The sequence below is a fragment of the Bactrocera tryoni genome, chromosome 5 (genome assembly GCF_016617805.1).
Source record: "Bactrocera tryoni isolate S06 chromosome 5, CSIRO_BtryS06_freeze2, whole genome shotgun sequence".
Classification (NCBI taxonomy): Eukaryota; Metazoa; Arthropoda; class Insecta; order Diptera; family Tephritidae; genus Bactrocera; species Bactrocera tryoni.
Genome location: NC_052503.1, coordinates 62603820 through 62619869, shown reverse-complemented (window position 1 = coordinate 62619869; position 16050 = coordinate 62603820). Strand labels below are relative to the sequence as shown.

At 35.4% G+C, this 16050-nt stretch overlaps 2 protein-coding genes across 5 annotated transcripts in view; both read right to left on the bottom strand.

The window, feature by feature from the left end:
• Window positions 1-11877, bottom strand: part of LOC120776500 — a 31404-nt gene extending 19527 nt beyond the window's left edge. The window contains exons 1-3 of one of the 4 annotated variants that reach the window (XM_040107190.1): window positions 11484-11877; window positions 11162-11302; window positions 10375-10896 (exon numbers count right to left, since the gene is read on the bottom strand). In XM_040107190.1, the coding sequence (XP_039963124.1) occupies window positions 10375-10636 (262 nt within the window). In that variant the 5' untranslated portion in view covers window positions 10637-10896; window positions 11162-11302; window positions 11484-11877. Of the gene's footprint in view, window positions 1-10374; window positions 10897-11161; window positions 11303-11365; window positions 11464-11483 lie in introns of those variants that run through there. The other 3 variants (XM_040107191.1, XM_040107192.1, XM_040107193.1) reach the window with 3 other exon arrangements.
• A 370-nt stretch (window positions 11878-12247) lies between these two features.
• On the bottom strand, window positions 12248-14155 carry LOC120778145 (NADH dehydrogenase [ubiquinone] 1 alpha subcomplex subunit 9, mitochondrial). The gene is made up of 4 exons (XM_040109869.1): window positions 13983-14155; window positions 13417-13855; window positions 12991-13356; window positions 12248-12922 (listed from the first exon to the last, which is right to left on the bottom strand). Exons 1-4 carry the CDS (start codon window positions 14020-14022, stop codon window positions 12529-12531), a joined length of 1239 nt encoding a protein of 412 aa, XP_039965803.1. The 5' UTR covers window positions 14023-14155; the 3' UTR covers window positions 12248-12528.
• Window positions 14156-16050: the final 1895 nt, after the last annotated feature.

The following is a 16050-nucleotide window of genomic DNA, read 5'->3' as shown; positions in this document are numbered from 1 at the left end:
AAAATTAACAAATAACTAATCAAAAAATGGATACTAAAAATATTAATTGCCTTTTCTTTATGACACTTTAAAAATTACCTGAAATTCATGCTTCTAGACCAGAATACCCCCTTAAGATTTTTCATTTGGTAAAACCGGATCCCAGAATTTGCATTAATTCTCTCCGGTAGAGATATCGAAATGAAATGTCGCACATGTCCTCTTCTCTTCAAAAAAAACTTCGAATTTGTCGGAACCGCCGATATCGAAGCACTATAGTTTTTAACCAACATCGATCTAAATCAAGCCCGTGTATAGACAACTTTTTAATTTGACCAGATACTATCTTCGCGAAATTGGGCATGGTTTATTGTTGAAGGCAACGCATTTTGCTGCCCTACATTATCACTTATTAAAATAAATATAAAGATAGTATATTTATACCCTTTTATGCTATAAAAAATGCAACTGTGAAGCATATTTTCAAAAAAAATAAGCGTCGAAGAAATTTTTTTGGGGAAATTTTGAATTTTTTGCTTATTTCTACGCAAGTCTAAAGCGTATTCATTCAAATATAATTTATTTCATGATAATTATTTATAGATAGTGCATTTTGACGCTACAAAAGTGAATAAATGTATAAAGAATTTCCTGTCTACCAGTGCATTGCCGCCGTACCACAAATGCATACAAACATGTATATATACAAGTATATAATTAGGCGCCGAAAATCAAGGTTTCGCAAAAGTTTCTTCAATGTCAATAACGCTGTCAAACAAGCACGGTCAAAACGCAGATCCAAAACTATAAAAATATGTATATGTATGTATGTATATCTTAATTTAAGTATATTTATGTCAGAATATACATGCATACGCATATACATATACTATGCTATATGTATGAATGTTGGAGAACCAAAAACCCAACATCAGAGAGCGCACAAAAATCACAGTTGGGGTTATGAGCGCAATCATATGGACATGTAATTGAAGGCCAATGGAATAATCTCGAGCTCTTTTGAGAATTCGCAATATATTTATAGTATGGTATGTACATATGTACATACATATGCATATGTAACAGGCAAATCTAGTATTACGAGTATGAGACCAATGTGGTAGTCATAAGCAATAGGAAATTACAACGCAAGCAACAAACTTTTCTATATACATACATACTTTATTATTGTATATATGATAATTTGCACATAAGACCCAGCAAAAAGACCCGGCAAAATTTATGAGCACCTGAGAGCGTAGTACGAAAAGAGGACGAGAGCGAAACTCTTTACATCATAATTTATTATTGTGTATGTAAGTTTGTAGGTTAAGTTTTTGTTGCGCTTTTATTTATTTTATTAGGAACGATTGTTTGTTTGCTTTGCAAAGCAATGCATAACAAGAAATCAATTTGGTGCGCTACAGTTGATTATATTCGACATTTGAAAAATTAAAAGTTTTTCGAATATGGCATTGGCTCTGTTCCAAAAATGTCTAATATCGGCATATATAGCATATACATATGTATATATTTATAATATAATAGAAAGATCGAAATTAAGCATAGGAAAGGTATTAAAAGAATTAGTTCCTTAGGACACACAGTAATTTTACATGATGTTTTATTGATGAGAACTTCGATGTTTTAATATCGCCGGAAGCGCAACTTCTTGAGGCAAATATTCGACGATTTGAACCAGCGCATACCGTTAGATCATTTATAAGACAATTTATTTTCACTCCAAACTGGGTTTATACTCATCACTGTAACAACAAGTGCAATAACATATACAGAACAATACCTCGCGTGTTCCAAGATTATTGATTTGACGTAACCAAACAGTTCCGGATCTTTATCCAGCAAAGGTTCAGGTTTGGTTGGTTCAGTTTTGATTTAAACAAGCCTTTTGGAAAAACAATCGACACGATGAAGATATGAGAAATCTCTTCCAAAAATTAAGAATCTTCCACTAGAACCGCAACAGCAATTCATAACGAACTCAGACTTTATCCCAGGAATAATGGGATGCCCAACACCTCTCTCACTGGAAGTGACCTAACCACCTAAACTTTGACAGTTGACTGGATTGAGGAGGTTTTGACGTTTAGCAATTGCAAACGAGCGATGGCCAGATTGAAATCTTACCAAAAAAATATATAAACGGAAGGATTTGTTGCATCGTTCAAGACCTCTTATAAAAAATGTAAAACAATGAAAATTAAATAAATTTGTGAAATTTAAAGGTATTTGGTGAAACGTAATTGTAATTTCAAAGGAAAATGATTAGAAACATTTAATGATTGAGAGCTAACAAGCTTAAATATAATTAATAAATGCCCAAAAATTGTTATTTTGTTCGATCTGGCCATAATGGAAAATGTTACAAAAAACGCTTATTTTGAGGCGCTCTCATACTGGAATAAGTTGGGCATCCCATTATTCCTGCTTTATCCGGCCAAGGACTGACATCTCGAATGATTTTCCCAAAATTATTGGGAATATTTTCAACAACACCGAACTGAAGAATAATTCCTCACGTGGCCAAGGACTGTCAACTAGTTATAACAAAATGAAAGCTTACTTAGCGCTCAAGTCTACGACTTTAAATACTATTCTACAAACCCTATTCAAATAACTTTACAAATTTTATGGATATAACCAAGAAAGATTGTTTTCTATCTGGGATCAGGTCTACAGCAGCAGAATAAAATTAAGCCCTATCAACGGAACAATAGTCTATACATATCTCTGGACCACTTTGGTGGGCTTAATTTAACAATGTATATTAGTTACTATAAAAATGAAATAAATTTAACTTTTTACACAGTTGAGAGGTTATGAACCCGTCGCCATACATGTACATATGTATCTCTAACGAGACCATACTTTATTAATCAGAAGTGGAATACTACGGATATGTATATATATGTAGATCTATTCTGCTTGTGATACAGAGCTTGTATCAATGCCTTGTTTCATACCATTGCTTATGTGTTGTATTCGTATTGCTCTCTCTGATTTTATGAGCATTTGCTAATGTAACCTCAACAAAACAGCTGTTATTGTCAAGTATTATGCAATTAAATGTGTTTTTTGACTTGTTAAGACCGACTGTAGTGAAAATTATAACAAATTCTCTACTTTATATATGTACATATGTACATATGTATGTATGTATATGTATGAAAAACTCAGTGAAACCAATCGCTAATGTTTGTTTTTTTCAATTTTTTTCCGTTCGTGACGCTGGCAGCCACAAACCTTTTTTGTTTGTGCCCAATGGGTGCTACTTAAAGGCAAGCAAACAAAACATACAACGATATAAGTATATGTATGTACGTATACACATTTGATTTTGTTTTTTTTGCCTTTTCCGTAACAAAACAGATATGGCAATGGAAAATTTTCACTTTTTTCTGAATGACGCTCTGAATACATAGAGCGCGACAGACTGCAAACGACATCTGTCAAATATTAAAATACACACGTTCTTATGGACACATGAAGTGTTGAACACAATGAGCGCGACAGATTGCAAACGACATCTGTCAAATATTAAAATACACACATTCTTATGGACTCAGTTATGTAGTTGTGCAGCTGCCTCAATAACTGTGTCCATAAGAACGTGTGCTTTTAATATTTGACAGATGTCGCTTGAAGTCTGTCGCTCTCTATGTGTTCAGCACATAAGAATTGACGACGCGGAGAGTAATAGATTTAAATAATGCAAGAAAAAGCAGAACCAGCATACATATTATAATAACAAAATAATCAAATATTTAGAAAAATAAATTATAAGAAATGACGGTGAAATAGGTACAAAAAGGAGGAAGTCAGAGAGAGAGAGAAAACATACATAAATTTGTTTTATGTACATATGTATGTATTTTCTTAATTAACTTAGACGTTATGTGAGAATTTTGGTTTTCGTTGCTGTATGTACATATGTATGTATATCAGTGCGTCTGATTAAAAATCATGTTTTTGGCAAACAAAATTTGAGTCTAACCAAATAAGTATTTTAGATGCGCATGTTTCAGCTTGAAACGTGGTGTGGTAAGACCGACATGACGAACTCGAAAATTTTGTTCAAGTTGATCCCATTTGAATAAGAATGAGCATATGTTATGTGTATACCTAAGCATATATGTACATATATTTACATACATGTGTAGACGTAGATTCTACATACATATGTATGTACGCTGCATGTTGACTTGAATTGGGTGATGTTCTTCATACTCTATATGTATGTATGTACGTATGTATGTATATGATCAAATCAAAATTTTTGATAGTTTTATGATTTTAATATGAGTTTGAGCTATTGTTCTAATTCAATATTTACATACAGTTGCGTTCAAAAGCTAAGTAGTGCTGAACACGCTTTACGTTTATGTAATCAAACTTTTTTCTTAGCTTGCAGGAGAATGATCCTCAATTCACAAGAAGATTTTTTCTCTGATGTAAATCGAGGTTGTGAAGAACGGATGTGAGTCAATTACCATCGAAAGATGGCAAAACTTTTTGACTCAATTCTGCTATATTAAAAAATAAAGGTAACGTAAGTGATTTTACTTAACAATTCTTCTTCTACGTTTGCACACTACTAGGAATTTGACCGCAGCTGTATATACATACATACATACAACCACCGAGCACCTGGAGAGTCAGGACAAACAATTTCGCGCGACGTTCGTCAGAGCAGAGGTACGCGATTAAATTCTGTATGAAACTCGGTAAATCTGCGACAGAGACGTTTGATATGATCAAGCAGGCTTACCGAGATGTTCCTTTAGCAAGAAGTCGGTGGCACCAGGTCTTTTTAGAGGGTCGGAACGAAATCGCTGATGAATGAGCAAATCCAAAGTGAAAACGATGCTCATTGTCTTTTTTGACATCAAAGGCATCGTCCACCATGAATTTGTATGAATTTGTTCCTCCTGGACAAACCGTCAACCTCAAATTTTACATGGAAGTCCTCAAGAGACTCAATCGGAGGGTCAATCGGGTCCGACAAGACATCGCAGCCGATTGGAAGTTGCACCACGACAACGGCCCGGCTAACACCGCCTTGCTTGTAAACAGCTCCCTAACCAAAGCTGGCATCCCAACGCTTACGCGGCGTTTTTTTTAAATCGACTCAGTCCTATTATTTGCGGACATATGTACGTAGCGGAAAAAACTTTGACCACAGGAATGAACCTGATCATACATATATCATTATTTTGGCAGGTGGTTTAACGTAATTTGAACGGATTACGGATTAGCTGACTATCAGAGATCTATCTGATCAAATAAACGTCTTCGCTATAACTAAAGGTCAAATATACAAACAGTACATTCGTAACGGACCCATATTTATTGGATCTATAACTATATTCGTGCAGTTTTTTTCAAAATTTGAATATTCATTTAATAAAAACATGTACAATAATATTATCCAACACTGTCCATCTGAAGCTATGTACAGCATTTCACCATCTTTCTGACAATTCGTGGATTCAGTATCAAAAAAAAAAACTGCGCTGGCTTGGCGGCCAAGAATGTATCAAGCAAATTTTTCATATCTTTTTCTTATGCCAGTGGGATGTTCTACATCGACCGGACCAAATGATAATCAGAAGGAGCAAGGTCTGGTGTATGAGGCAAAACTTCTCAGGCGCTATTTTCCAAATATTTTTTAAGCGATTTTGCAAAATGAGGACGACCGTTGTTATGATGGAAAGTTGTTGTCTCGTATCTAGTCGATGAGAGAGTTGTTGTCTACAGCCTTAACATCGATGTTTTCTAACTTTTTAGAAGCTCCCAATACAGCACGCTTTTCTGATCACACCAAATACGGAGAATTATCTGGGCGACATTGGCCGGGTGGGTACGTTTGTGCGGTGAAAGTTGATGAATTCAAGTGGCTTCGGAAAGTACATTTCTAATACACCTAAAGTACATATAAACCAGATATTAATATAAGCAATGATCCGCCATTATACAGTACCTGTCGTATATTAAGTAAAATATACATTTTTGTCTGTTGCATATAAGAAAAAAAAACATCAATCGTAAGTAAAACAACATCCGATGCAATCGCACAAACTTTAACACATACGTACTTGCAAATACTTATATCGCAGTTGCATAATTAATATATTAACCAATTGATCCTCTATAGAACAGATTGTAGACAATACAAAATCGACAAGCTAACAACTGATTAATGCCTAGACATGTGCACTGTGTATTATATGGTACATATTTGTTTATGTAAATATGCAGCTAATAAATAAATGTCTGTAAATGCAATAATATTGCACACGCCTGCACTCGGCTTATTTTGCAATATGTCACACAAATGCTAGAGACGCAGTAAAACTAATTACAATAGGCACATTTTAAATTTATATCAATTTGTACATTCATATATATATATATATATATATATATATACATACATATGTATGTATGTATATTACACACTGCATAAATTTTATATACATTTAAGTAGTATAAGCGAAATTACGATTGACGCAATTCAAAGGCACACTGGTCCAAAAATGCACTGGTGGAAAGAAATGTGCACAACAGGAAATAGCTTCGGTTATACTTCAAGCGATTACAATTTTTGGTAGATTACGTCATTTACTTGTTAAAATCTATTTCAACTGTGAAATTTTTTCACCTGTAAGAAGGATACATTCATGGCCGTTGAACGCGTTCTTCTCGAAATTTTACACAGATCTTCGATATATAATTACAAAGTCTTGAATGAAGGATTTTTTGTTCAATTAGAACAATTAAAACAAAAACGTCTAAATATTTTCCCCAAATTATAATTATTTTTGTAAGAACGTTTGAAAAGAAACAATGTATTTTTATTTAGAAGTTTTGCAGTTCAAGCTGAGGCTGCCGGAAATGGCGTCATAATGACCGTGTTTTAAACATTTTACTTTGAAAAATTTCCAAATCTTTGTAAAAAATATCTCTTTCGAACAAAAGAAATGTTATAATAAAATAATTTTTTTAATTAAAAAAAATGAAATAGTGAAAATAGACACTTGGGTGAATTTATCATCCCTGTATGCATTGTAACATAAGTTATGATAAAGCTAAATACAAACAGTTGAAAATGGTGAAAATATTATAATTTTGCACCGTTGATTCAAAAATTAGGTCAATTTGTTTACCACAATTGTCAGCCAATTTTTTAAGCTTATAATTAATAGTTTTGTCCTTAAAACCTACATACAGATGCGTGCAACTAATTAACAAGGCTAGTACAATGCAAATTGGTTGATATTTTAATTTCCGACAAAAAAATGTTTAACTATATGCCTTAAAGATAAATTGTGCTTATTTAGTTGTTGTAAATTTGCTAATTTTTTTGTTACCATGAAACCATTGTTTTGTACCACGCGCATATTGTCATCAGGATATGGTAACATTACGTTGTCCATGATTAAAACGTATTTGAACTTTTCCATGCGCCCATTTATTTTACAAATAGGCCCAACACCTCACCACGAAATGACACCCCAAGTCGTTATGTAGCCGCCACCATGTTTTAAAGTTAGCCTAGTGTATTTGGGTTCCAACTACTTGGATCGAGGCCTGCGGACATAGGTTTTCCATCTGAAGGAATCCTATTTATCTTGCTTTCATCGAAAAATAATATTCTTCTCCACTTTTTTACTGTCCAATGGCGGTATTCCTTTGCAAACTCTAAGCGGCTCCTTCGATTGAGTTCAGATAGTAATGGCTTCTTCCTTGAAACTCTTCCAAAGAGTCCTGCCTCGCGTAATCATCTTTTTATGATAACTACGGATAGCGCATCTGGCTTTTCCCCAAAAATTGAAACTCGAATTTGATTTGCCGTCTTAAGGGGATCCTTTTTTGAATAAAGCGGATAATTAACTCGTCCTCCTGAAGAGTATATTTCCGACCCCTCTTTTTTCTTGGAACTTGTTTTGTCATTTTATTCTTGTTGAAATACTTAACTGCATTAATTAAATGCAAACCGCTTGGAGAAGTTTAGGGTCTTTGCAATGTCTGTACGATAACAGCCCTAGTGTCCTTATCACAAGACTTGTGCTTACTCAGTTTTATTCACTAAAACTATTTAATTTCTTAATAGTAACGTATTTCAATAAAGATATAAAGGTTTAGTTACCTGAAAGCAACTAATTTCTAAGAAATCTTAAGAATTCAACACGCGTTGCTAATTACATGCACTGCAATTATACTCACTATTGCATAAAAAACCTCAACTATTTCAGAATAACGGGATTTAAAAAAAAACATTTACAGTTAAATCTGACCATACTTTCATAAAAGAGAGTTCAAAATAAAATTATATTTTAACCCTTAAATATTTTACAGAAAGCATCATTTAATATTTATAGGAACAAGTCGTTGTTAATTAGTCGCACGCATCTGTATGAGTGGCTTCAAGGTATATGTTGACGCAGAAAAAAATCTTAGCTTGAGTTAAATTTTTTTTAATATATGTATTACTAGGTTGTGAGGAGTCAGTTAACTGTTAAAATACACTTTTCCATTAAGTTACGAAGAAATAAACTGATATTGGAAACCAAATTCTTGTATTGTATATTTGAATACTTGTATATCAATCTTTTATACCATGTTCAGACCGACACTTAATCACACGATTTCGGCTGTTGAATGGATTATCCCACTAATCTTAAAAATTTATCAAGATTTCGCCATACAAAAATGACAGTTCCAAATCACTTCATTGAAATGATTTGAAACTGATCCACGCTAAATCTCTCTGTGCGACTCTGATTTTGCGCAATCTACTTGTCAGCACGGGAAATCTGTTACATTATCACAGCTGATTTAGACACTACAAAGGGGAAAAAATGTAAACAAACAAATTTTTTTTAAAGCAATGAATCTAATTTCATCTGAAAATCGACTTAAAAAATGAAAAAATGCATCCATTATTTCTATTATATGGAGAATATTTAAAAAAAGCCGTCTTTTTATTTCAAAATACTATATGACAATCTTTTCTTTTGATAAATATTAAGCGATGTGAATTCTTGAATGACAATAACAGCTGTTTTTTGATCTTTCTAACGGCAGTGAGAACACTGTTGGGTTATGAAATGCTTAAATATAATCTAATCTTTTAAACTTTCGGTCTGAACATGGTATTAGGTTTAATTAAAACTGTTACACATAAATTGATGTGTTCTTAAACTATATATTGTTTATATATGTATGTATGTACGTAAAATAAACTTTATAGGATGACATTGCGTTTAACAGATGTCAACAGCCTTTGAAATAAATTCATGATTGTTAAAAAATAGCTACACACGCCAAAAGTGTGGGAAGCAGAAGTTTCTATTTTTTTGCCAAATTTTATTTAGTTCAACTAAAAAGAAAATATTATTGTATATAATGCATATAAATGTGTTATTTTTTTTTAAATACCTACAACAAAAATTAGAATGCCAAAAGAACTATATACTTAGGTATATATTATATGCATATAATATATGTATATATGTATAAAGAAATCCGTTTTGTCAAGAATGCGTGACGCTATCAGTCAGTTATACACAGCTGTTTTTTCTTTTTGTAAACACGCTGTGGGTATTTTTATACACATACAACAAATATACATATATAATATAATTGGCGAATTAGCCCAATTGGACAGAGTACTGGTTTTGCGAAGAAAAATAGGAAAGAATCGGCCAATTACTAACTAGCCATTAGACCCAACAGTGGTGAAGGCATAGAAGAACATACAAAGCTCTAGAAGCTTTTTATAAATAATCGCCTCATTCCAAGTGTAAAGATGTCATGGTACACTGCAAATATCAAACAACATATTACGCAAATTTATAACATTCTCACTGTAGGGTGCAAACAAAATATGCAAGATTCGTTCTCGCACAAACATTTGTGTATGCCATTCGTTGATTGCATAATAATTGAAAGCACGCTCGGGTAATACCGGCAAGTGCACGCAAACAGAAAGCGATGAGAAAATTATACAAGCAGTCATTAAGTCCATAACAAAGTGTGAAATGGGTATGTAAATTAAAAAGCTAAAATCAAAGACCATTGTCACTTTCGTTCAAAAATGTTTTATCCGTATAATTATATGTATGTATGTACATTAATAATGTATATACATTACACATGTAACACATATAACAAATAATATAATATATTACATACATATGTATGTAAATGTAAATGTGCAATAAATTACTCAACCCTAAAATAAAATATATCGGAAAAATTATACATAAATCTAAACGGTACTCTTATAAGCGCATACATTTAGTACATCTGCCTGCATTTGCAAGTTCATCTCTTTCCTTTCTCAATATACTTATAATATTTCGCACTCACCTTTAGCCTCCTCATTGGCACGCGCAGCCACTGCCGCTGCTACCGCTGCAGCTGAATTTCCTGTTGCTGCAATTTGATGTTGTGGCGACATTTGCGCCGGCGTTTGCATAGCCGAAGACGACGACGATGACGATAAGGACATCGCATGTTGATCCTTCAGCTGTTGCAGAGACGTCAACTGCTGTTGCCCCAAATTGTTGGCGACATGAGCAGTATGCTGCAGCGGATTCGGCGCTGCATGGGTGCAGGCTGCAAATAGCATTCTGAAGCGTAGCTGGATTTCACCTGTCTTCAGCTGCTGCTGCTGCTATAACTGTAACGACTCCGTCGGCTATACACCTTTGACGCCGCCGTTGCGGTAGAGCGCATAAATTTTTGGTATATGCTAAAAAGGGCAACCACTATTGTAGTTGCTATTGTATATGCGCGTTAAAAGTCCGGTTAACTCTTGAGTGAGCACTGCTCAGCAACGGGTTATCCAATAACGTTACACGTACTGATAACTGATTAGTTGTTGTAACACTGAAAACGCGAATAAAATAATTATTTTTTTACAATTGCCGTTCAATTTAATGAAAATTGCGATGGGCTCAAGAGAGCGCAGATATTCTAAAAATAGCACAAGACTATTTATTGCAGACACTCACAACAGTATAACTGCTGTTTTTTTGTTGTTAGTGTCAAGCTTGCAATGGCTACATGCAATTTTTGCGCAGGGATAGTTGTAATAAAATTTGTTGTTGCACTGCACTTATGCATACATTGGCGGTAGCTTCAAAGCTCTCACCTCTCTACACGCGAAATTTGCAATAGCTTCCTGTGGACAGCAATTATTCTTGGGCGTCGTTTTAGCACTCTTCTGTAATTCGTATGATTTCGATTTTTCCTAAACACTTCGGATAGGCTGTTTTTCTTTTCCTTTTAACTCCTGAAATGGGTGTGACACTTAAACATTTATTGAAAAAAACTTAATTCAACACATCAACATCACAAAAAATCTATATGCACTATACTGCACTGGTAGAATGCAAAACTTCGGACTATTTCATAATCAAATGGCTTTTTTATATTTCTGCATCAAACAATTAGCACTTAGCACTAGTATTTACTTTGTAATTATTTAAAATTTTTACGCACACTTTAAAATAGAATTTATATACACGAATGGTATTAAGAAATAAACCGCGGATTTATTTCAGAACTTCCAGAAATTTCACAAGTTAAATGCACACCAAACCGAACAATTGTGTATACAAATGCAGAGCGACACGAAAGGCTCACGATGTAGAAAAACCGTTGATGTTTCCTCGCCTTTTTTCCGGGTTCTATATGTCACAGTTTACAACCAAAGGAGTTGCCGTACACATACATGTACACATTCAGATACAAATTATCAAACTTAGCAACCGGCTTTTAAACTTGTTTTTACAACCGAATTCTTATTGGCGTACGGCACGTTTAAAGTAAAAATAATCGCAGTGATCAAACATAACCAACTACAACTTTGAGAGCACTGATCAGCTGCTCAGGTGTGAAAGGTAAATTTTCGTTTCGTTAATATGGCAGCTTTAGTTTGCAACTGACAGCTGTTAGCCGGTAAGAAGTGGCTATGTTCACTGCTCCGTGTTTCTATATATCGATAAATTAAACTAAATGCAAGAATAATATCAAAAGTAGATAATAAATAATTGCGATAAGTTATTGACTTTCATAATTAAAAAAGGACAAATACCTCCATGAATATTAAATTTTTATGCAAGCAACAGTTTTATGTTGTTTATACAAGTACATCGACTGTTCGAAATATATTCCGTGGGGAAATATTTCAAATCGATAACAACTTATTTGCCCAAATAAAAATACAACTCAAATGTCTTAATTTTTAATAGCGGTTCATTAACCAAATTACATTTATTTGTTTTTTAAATTTTTATTATCAACTTCTACACCATTCATAATCGACCAAAATTCACTAGATGTAACTCCATACCACAAAGAACGCACAACAAGTACAACGAAGAGCAATTCGCGTAGGTGTAAATGTTTCTTTTTCAAGTCGCTGTTTGGCCACCAACGCCACCAACTTTTATATGATGAGTGTTGTTCATTGTTTGGTTGCCTGTTGTTGTTAGCGTTGTTGCCATTATAGTAGTTTTATGCAAACATACGTAGTTCTTCCCGATGTTCTATCGGTTTTGGTGGAGCCGGTTCCTCCCACTCTCCCAATTCGGCATCATAATATTGTGCAGCACGGTATGGTCGTAATTCCCATGGTACTTGCTCTTCCATGGAGGTCAATTGTACACCCAAATCCTCCAAGCATGGTATGTCGGACCGAACAACATCGGTAATGCATTCGCGCTCGATACGTTCCATATGTAGCTCACCAATAGGTTGTCCAGGACAGATAAGCTCAGTGAACTTGGCTTTCAATAGGAAGGTTGGATCCCAACGCATGTCATAACGACGGTATCCCCACCATTTTTCATCTTTGCGCATTACACGGTGGAACCAGTCAATTAATTCGCTCAACTGGTAACGTTTTGGTCTGCAAGGTGGGAGTTGGGTGTTTAACATACTAGAAATTATGTAAATTCAACATTGCTCAAAACCTACCCAACAGCTTGATAAACCTGACCAGCAGTATCAGGATCCTTAGCGCAATTTACAATCGCTTGTGCAACATCCGACACAAAAACTGGTTGTTTTACAGTGCGTTCGCCAGCAAACCAGAGTGGCATGGCACGGAACTGGCGACGCCAAATGTGGGCGTAGTATCGTAGGAAACGATCTTCAGAGCCATAAATGTCAGCTGGCCTAATAATGGTGGCCTCTGGGAATTCATCGCGAACAGCACATTCACCGTAGTATTTGCTCTTCAAAAAGTTGCTGCCACCCTCAAGCACAAAGCTCATTGGTTCGGGACTAGCGTTCAAAGCAGACAGGTGAATCAAACGTTCTACACCAGCTTCTTTGCTGATTCTATAAAAAAATTAAAAAATACATCGTAAATCTTTTGAATTAAGTTTAATTTTAGCTTACCTAGCAATGCGACGTGCACCTTCCACATGCACATCATTGAATTTAAAATTTTTAGTCTCGAATTCACGACCAACTAAGTTGATAACTACATTTGAGTACTTCACAGCATCGCGTATCGCTTTTTCGTCTCTTAAATCATAAAATTGGAACAGCACTTGACCCAAATCGCCGCACACTTTAAGACGAATAGCCTCTCCATGGTCGCCACGATAAGGCATTATCATTTGAGTACCAGTTTTGCCAAGCTTGTTGCAAACATAGCGACCTACGAAGCCAGTACAACCGAATATAGTCGCAACAATACCATTAAAGCTGCTGCGTCCGCCGGTACCACGACGCATGGTGCTGACATTGGTGCTTTTTAGTGGACGAGGACCTTCGGAGGAGTTCGAAGCATGGCGCACAAAGAGTACGCTCAATGCAGCGCTGCTCTGTTGCTCTGAAGTAATCAAATGGGAAATATTTAATAAAAAATATATAAATTTTTGTATACATTTTAATGCAAAATGAAAGTTACATAATATTTATGTGCTCCTGTTAGAGCGACTGTGTATGATCAAACTTACTTGCTATCTGGCCATTACGCAGCAATATTAAAGAGGCCATGTTTAGTTATTTCGTAGGTTTTTTTGGAATAAAATCCCAGTCGATCCGTTATTTATCGTCCCAAGGAAAATTTGCAAACACTCGCCTCTAATAAAAATTACACTCGTACAGAAAGGAAAAAAACAACCACACGTCTAATTTTGAAACGTCAAATTTTGACGTTTTTCTTTTGTACACAAATGTGTTAAAAATAGAGCAAAAATGACAATGTCAGAGACTTTGCTGGATTTGGATTTTGTGGTAATTTATGCCTAAATTTAAACGTTTGGCAGTTCAAAAAATAGTTAATACGTTTATCACGTCCTTGTCAATATATTTGAGTTAAGTTTAAGATAGTTATTTAAGATTCTATATATTCAGTGAATTCTAATTTATTCAATAATTACAAAAGGAAACAAGTAAGGAAGGGCTAAGTTCGGGTGTCACCGAACATTTTATACTCTCGCACAATAAAGCGATAATCGAGATTTCATTATACGTCATTTACATATTTTTCAAATACCGTATTTTTGTAAAGTTTTATTCCGCTATCATCATTGGTTCCTAATGTATATACTCGTATTATTCAGAAGAGGCATCAGATGGAATTCAAAATAGCGTTATATTGGAAGAAGGCGTGGTTGTGAACCGATTTCACCCATATTTCGTACATGTTATCAGGGTGTTAAGAAAATATTATATACCGAATTTCATTGAAATCGGTATAGTAGTTCCTGAGATATGGTTTTTGGTCCATAAGTGGGCGAGGCCACGCCCATTTTCAATTTTTTAAAAAAAGCCTGGGTGCAGCTTCATTCTGCAATTTCTTCCGTAAAATTTAGTGTTTCTGACGTTTTTTGTTAGTCGGTTAACGCACTTTTAGTGATTTTCAACATAACCTTTGTATGAGAGGTGGGCGTGGTTATTATCCGATTTCTTCCATTTTTGAACAGTATATGGAAATGCCTGAAGAAAACGACTGTGTAGAGTTTGGTTGACATAGCTATAGTAGTTTCCGAGATATGTACAAAAAACTTAGTAGGGGGCGGGGCCACGCCCACTTTTCCAAAAAAATTACGTCCAAATATGCCCTCCCTAATGCGATCCTTTGTGCCAAATTTCACTTTAATATCTTTATTTATATTTAGTTATGACACTTTTATAGGTTTTCGGTTTCCGCCATTTTGTGGGCGTGGCAGTGGCTGATTTTGCCCATCTTCGAACTTAACCTTCTTATGGAGCCAAGGAATACGCGTACCAAGTTTCATCATGATATCTCAATTTTTCCTCAAGCTGCAGCTTCCACGGACGGACGGACAGACGGACGGACGGACAGACAGACATCCGGATTTCGACTCTACTCGTCACCCTGATCACTTTGGTATATATAACCCTATATCTGACTCTTTTAGTTTTAGGACTTACAAACAACCGTTATGTGAACAAAACTATAATACTCTCCTTAGCAACATTGTTGCGAGAGTATAAAAATCATAAAGGAAATTCAGCAAGTCTCGAGTACCTGAAACTCCAGTAATATTGAAAAAGTTTTGATGGAGTCCCTTGTTGTTGTTGTTTTAACGGAGATTCAATCCCCGTTGGGATGGTAAATATCATTTGAGTTGTCGTCGAGGTCATCTAACGGTAGGCCCAAGAAACGTGCTGTTTCGACGGGGTCGGACCAAAGGGAGGAGGGTGTTAGATGGGTAGGGTTTGTGGGGCATGCAAAGAGGTGGTCAGTGTCATGCGGAGACTCGTTGCATGCAGGACATACATCGAGTATGTCAGGGTCTATTCTGGATAAGTAGGAGTTTAACCTGCTACAGTATCCAGAACGAAGTTGCGCAAGGGTCACACGCGTTTCTCGCGGCAGCTGGAGCTCTTCGTCTGCGATGGGTGGTGGTTTAACTCCAAGAACGCCATTCACATGGAAGGGAGTCGGTGAAGGTGTTGATGGCTCCACTGTGAATGGCGGTCAGTACCTGTCGAAAGTTAGTTGCGTCCGAAGTCCGGTCGGCGTACTGTACGACGTCGTCGACGTAATCCAGG

Excerpts from the sequence above, each read along its gene's own strand:
- LOC120778145 (XM_040109869.1), bottom strand. The coding sequence starts at position 14,022 with ATGGCCTCTTTAATATTGCTGCGTAATGGCCAGATAGCAA. Across the intron at positions 13,856-13,982 it reads GCGTAATGGCCAGATAGCAA|AGCAACAGAGCAGCGCTGCA; the intron begins GTAAGTTTGATC and ends TGATTACTTCAG. Across the intron at positions 12,923-12,990 it reads CAGGTTTATCAAGCTGTTGG|ACCAAAACGTTACCAGTTGA; the intron begins GTAGGTTTTGAG and ends CCCACCTTGCAG.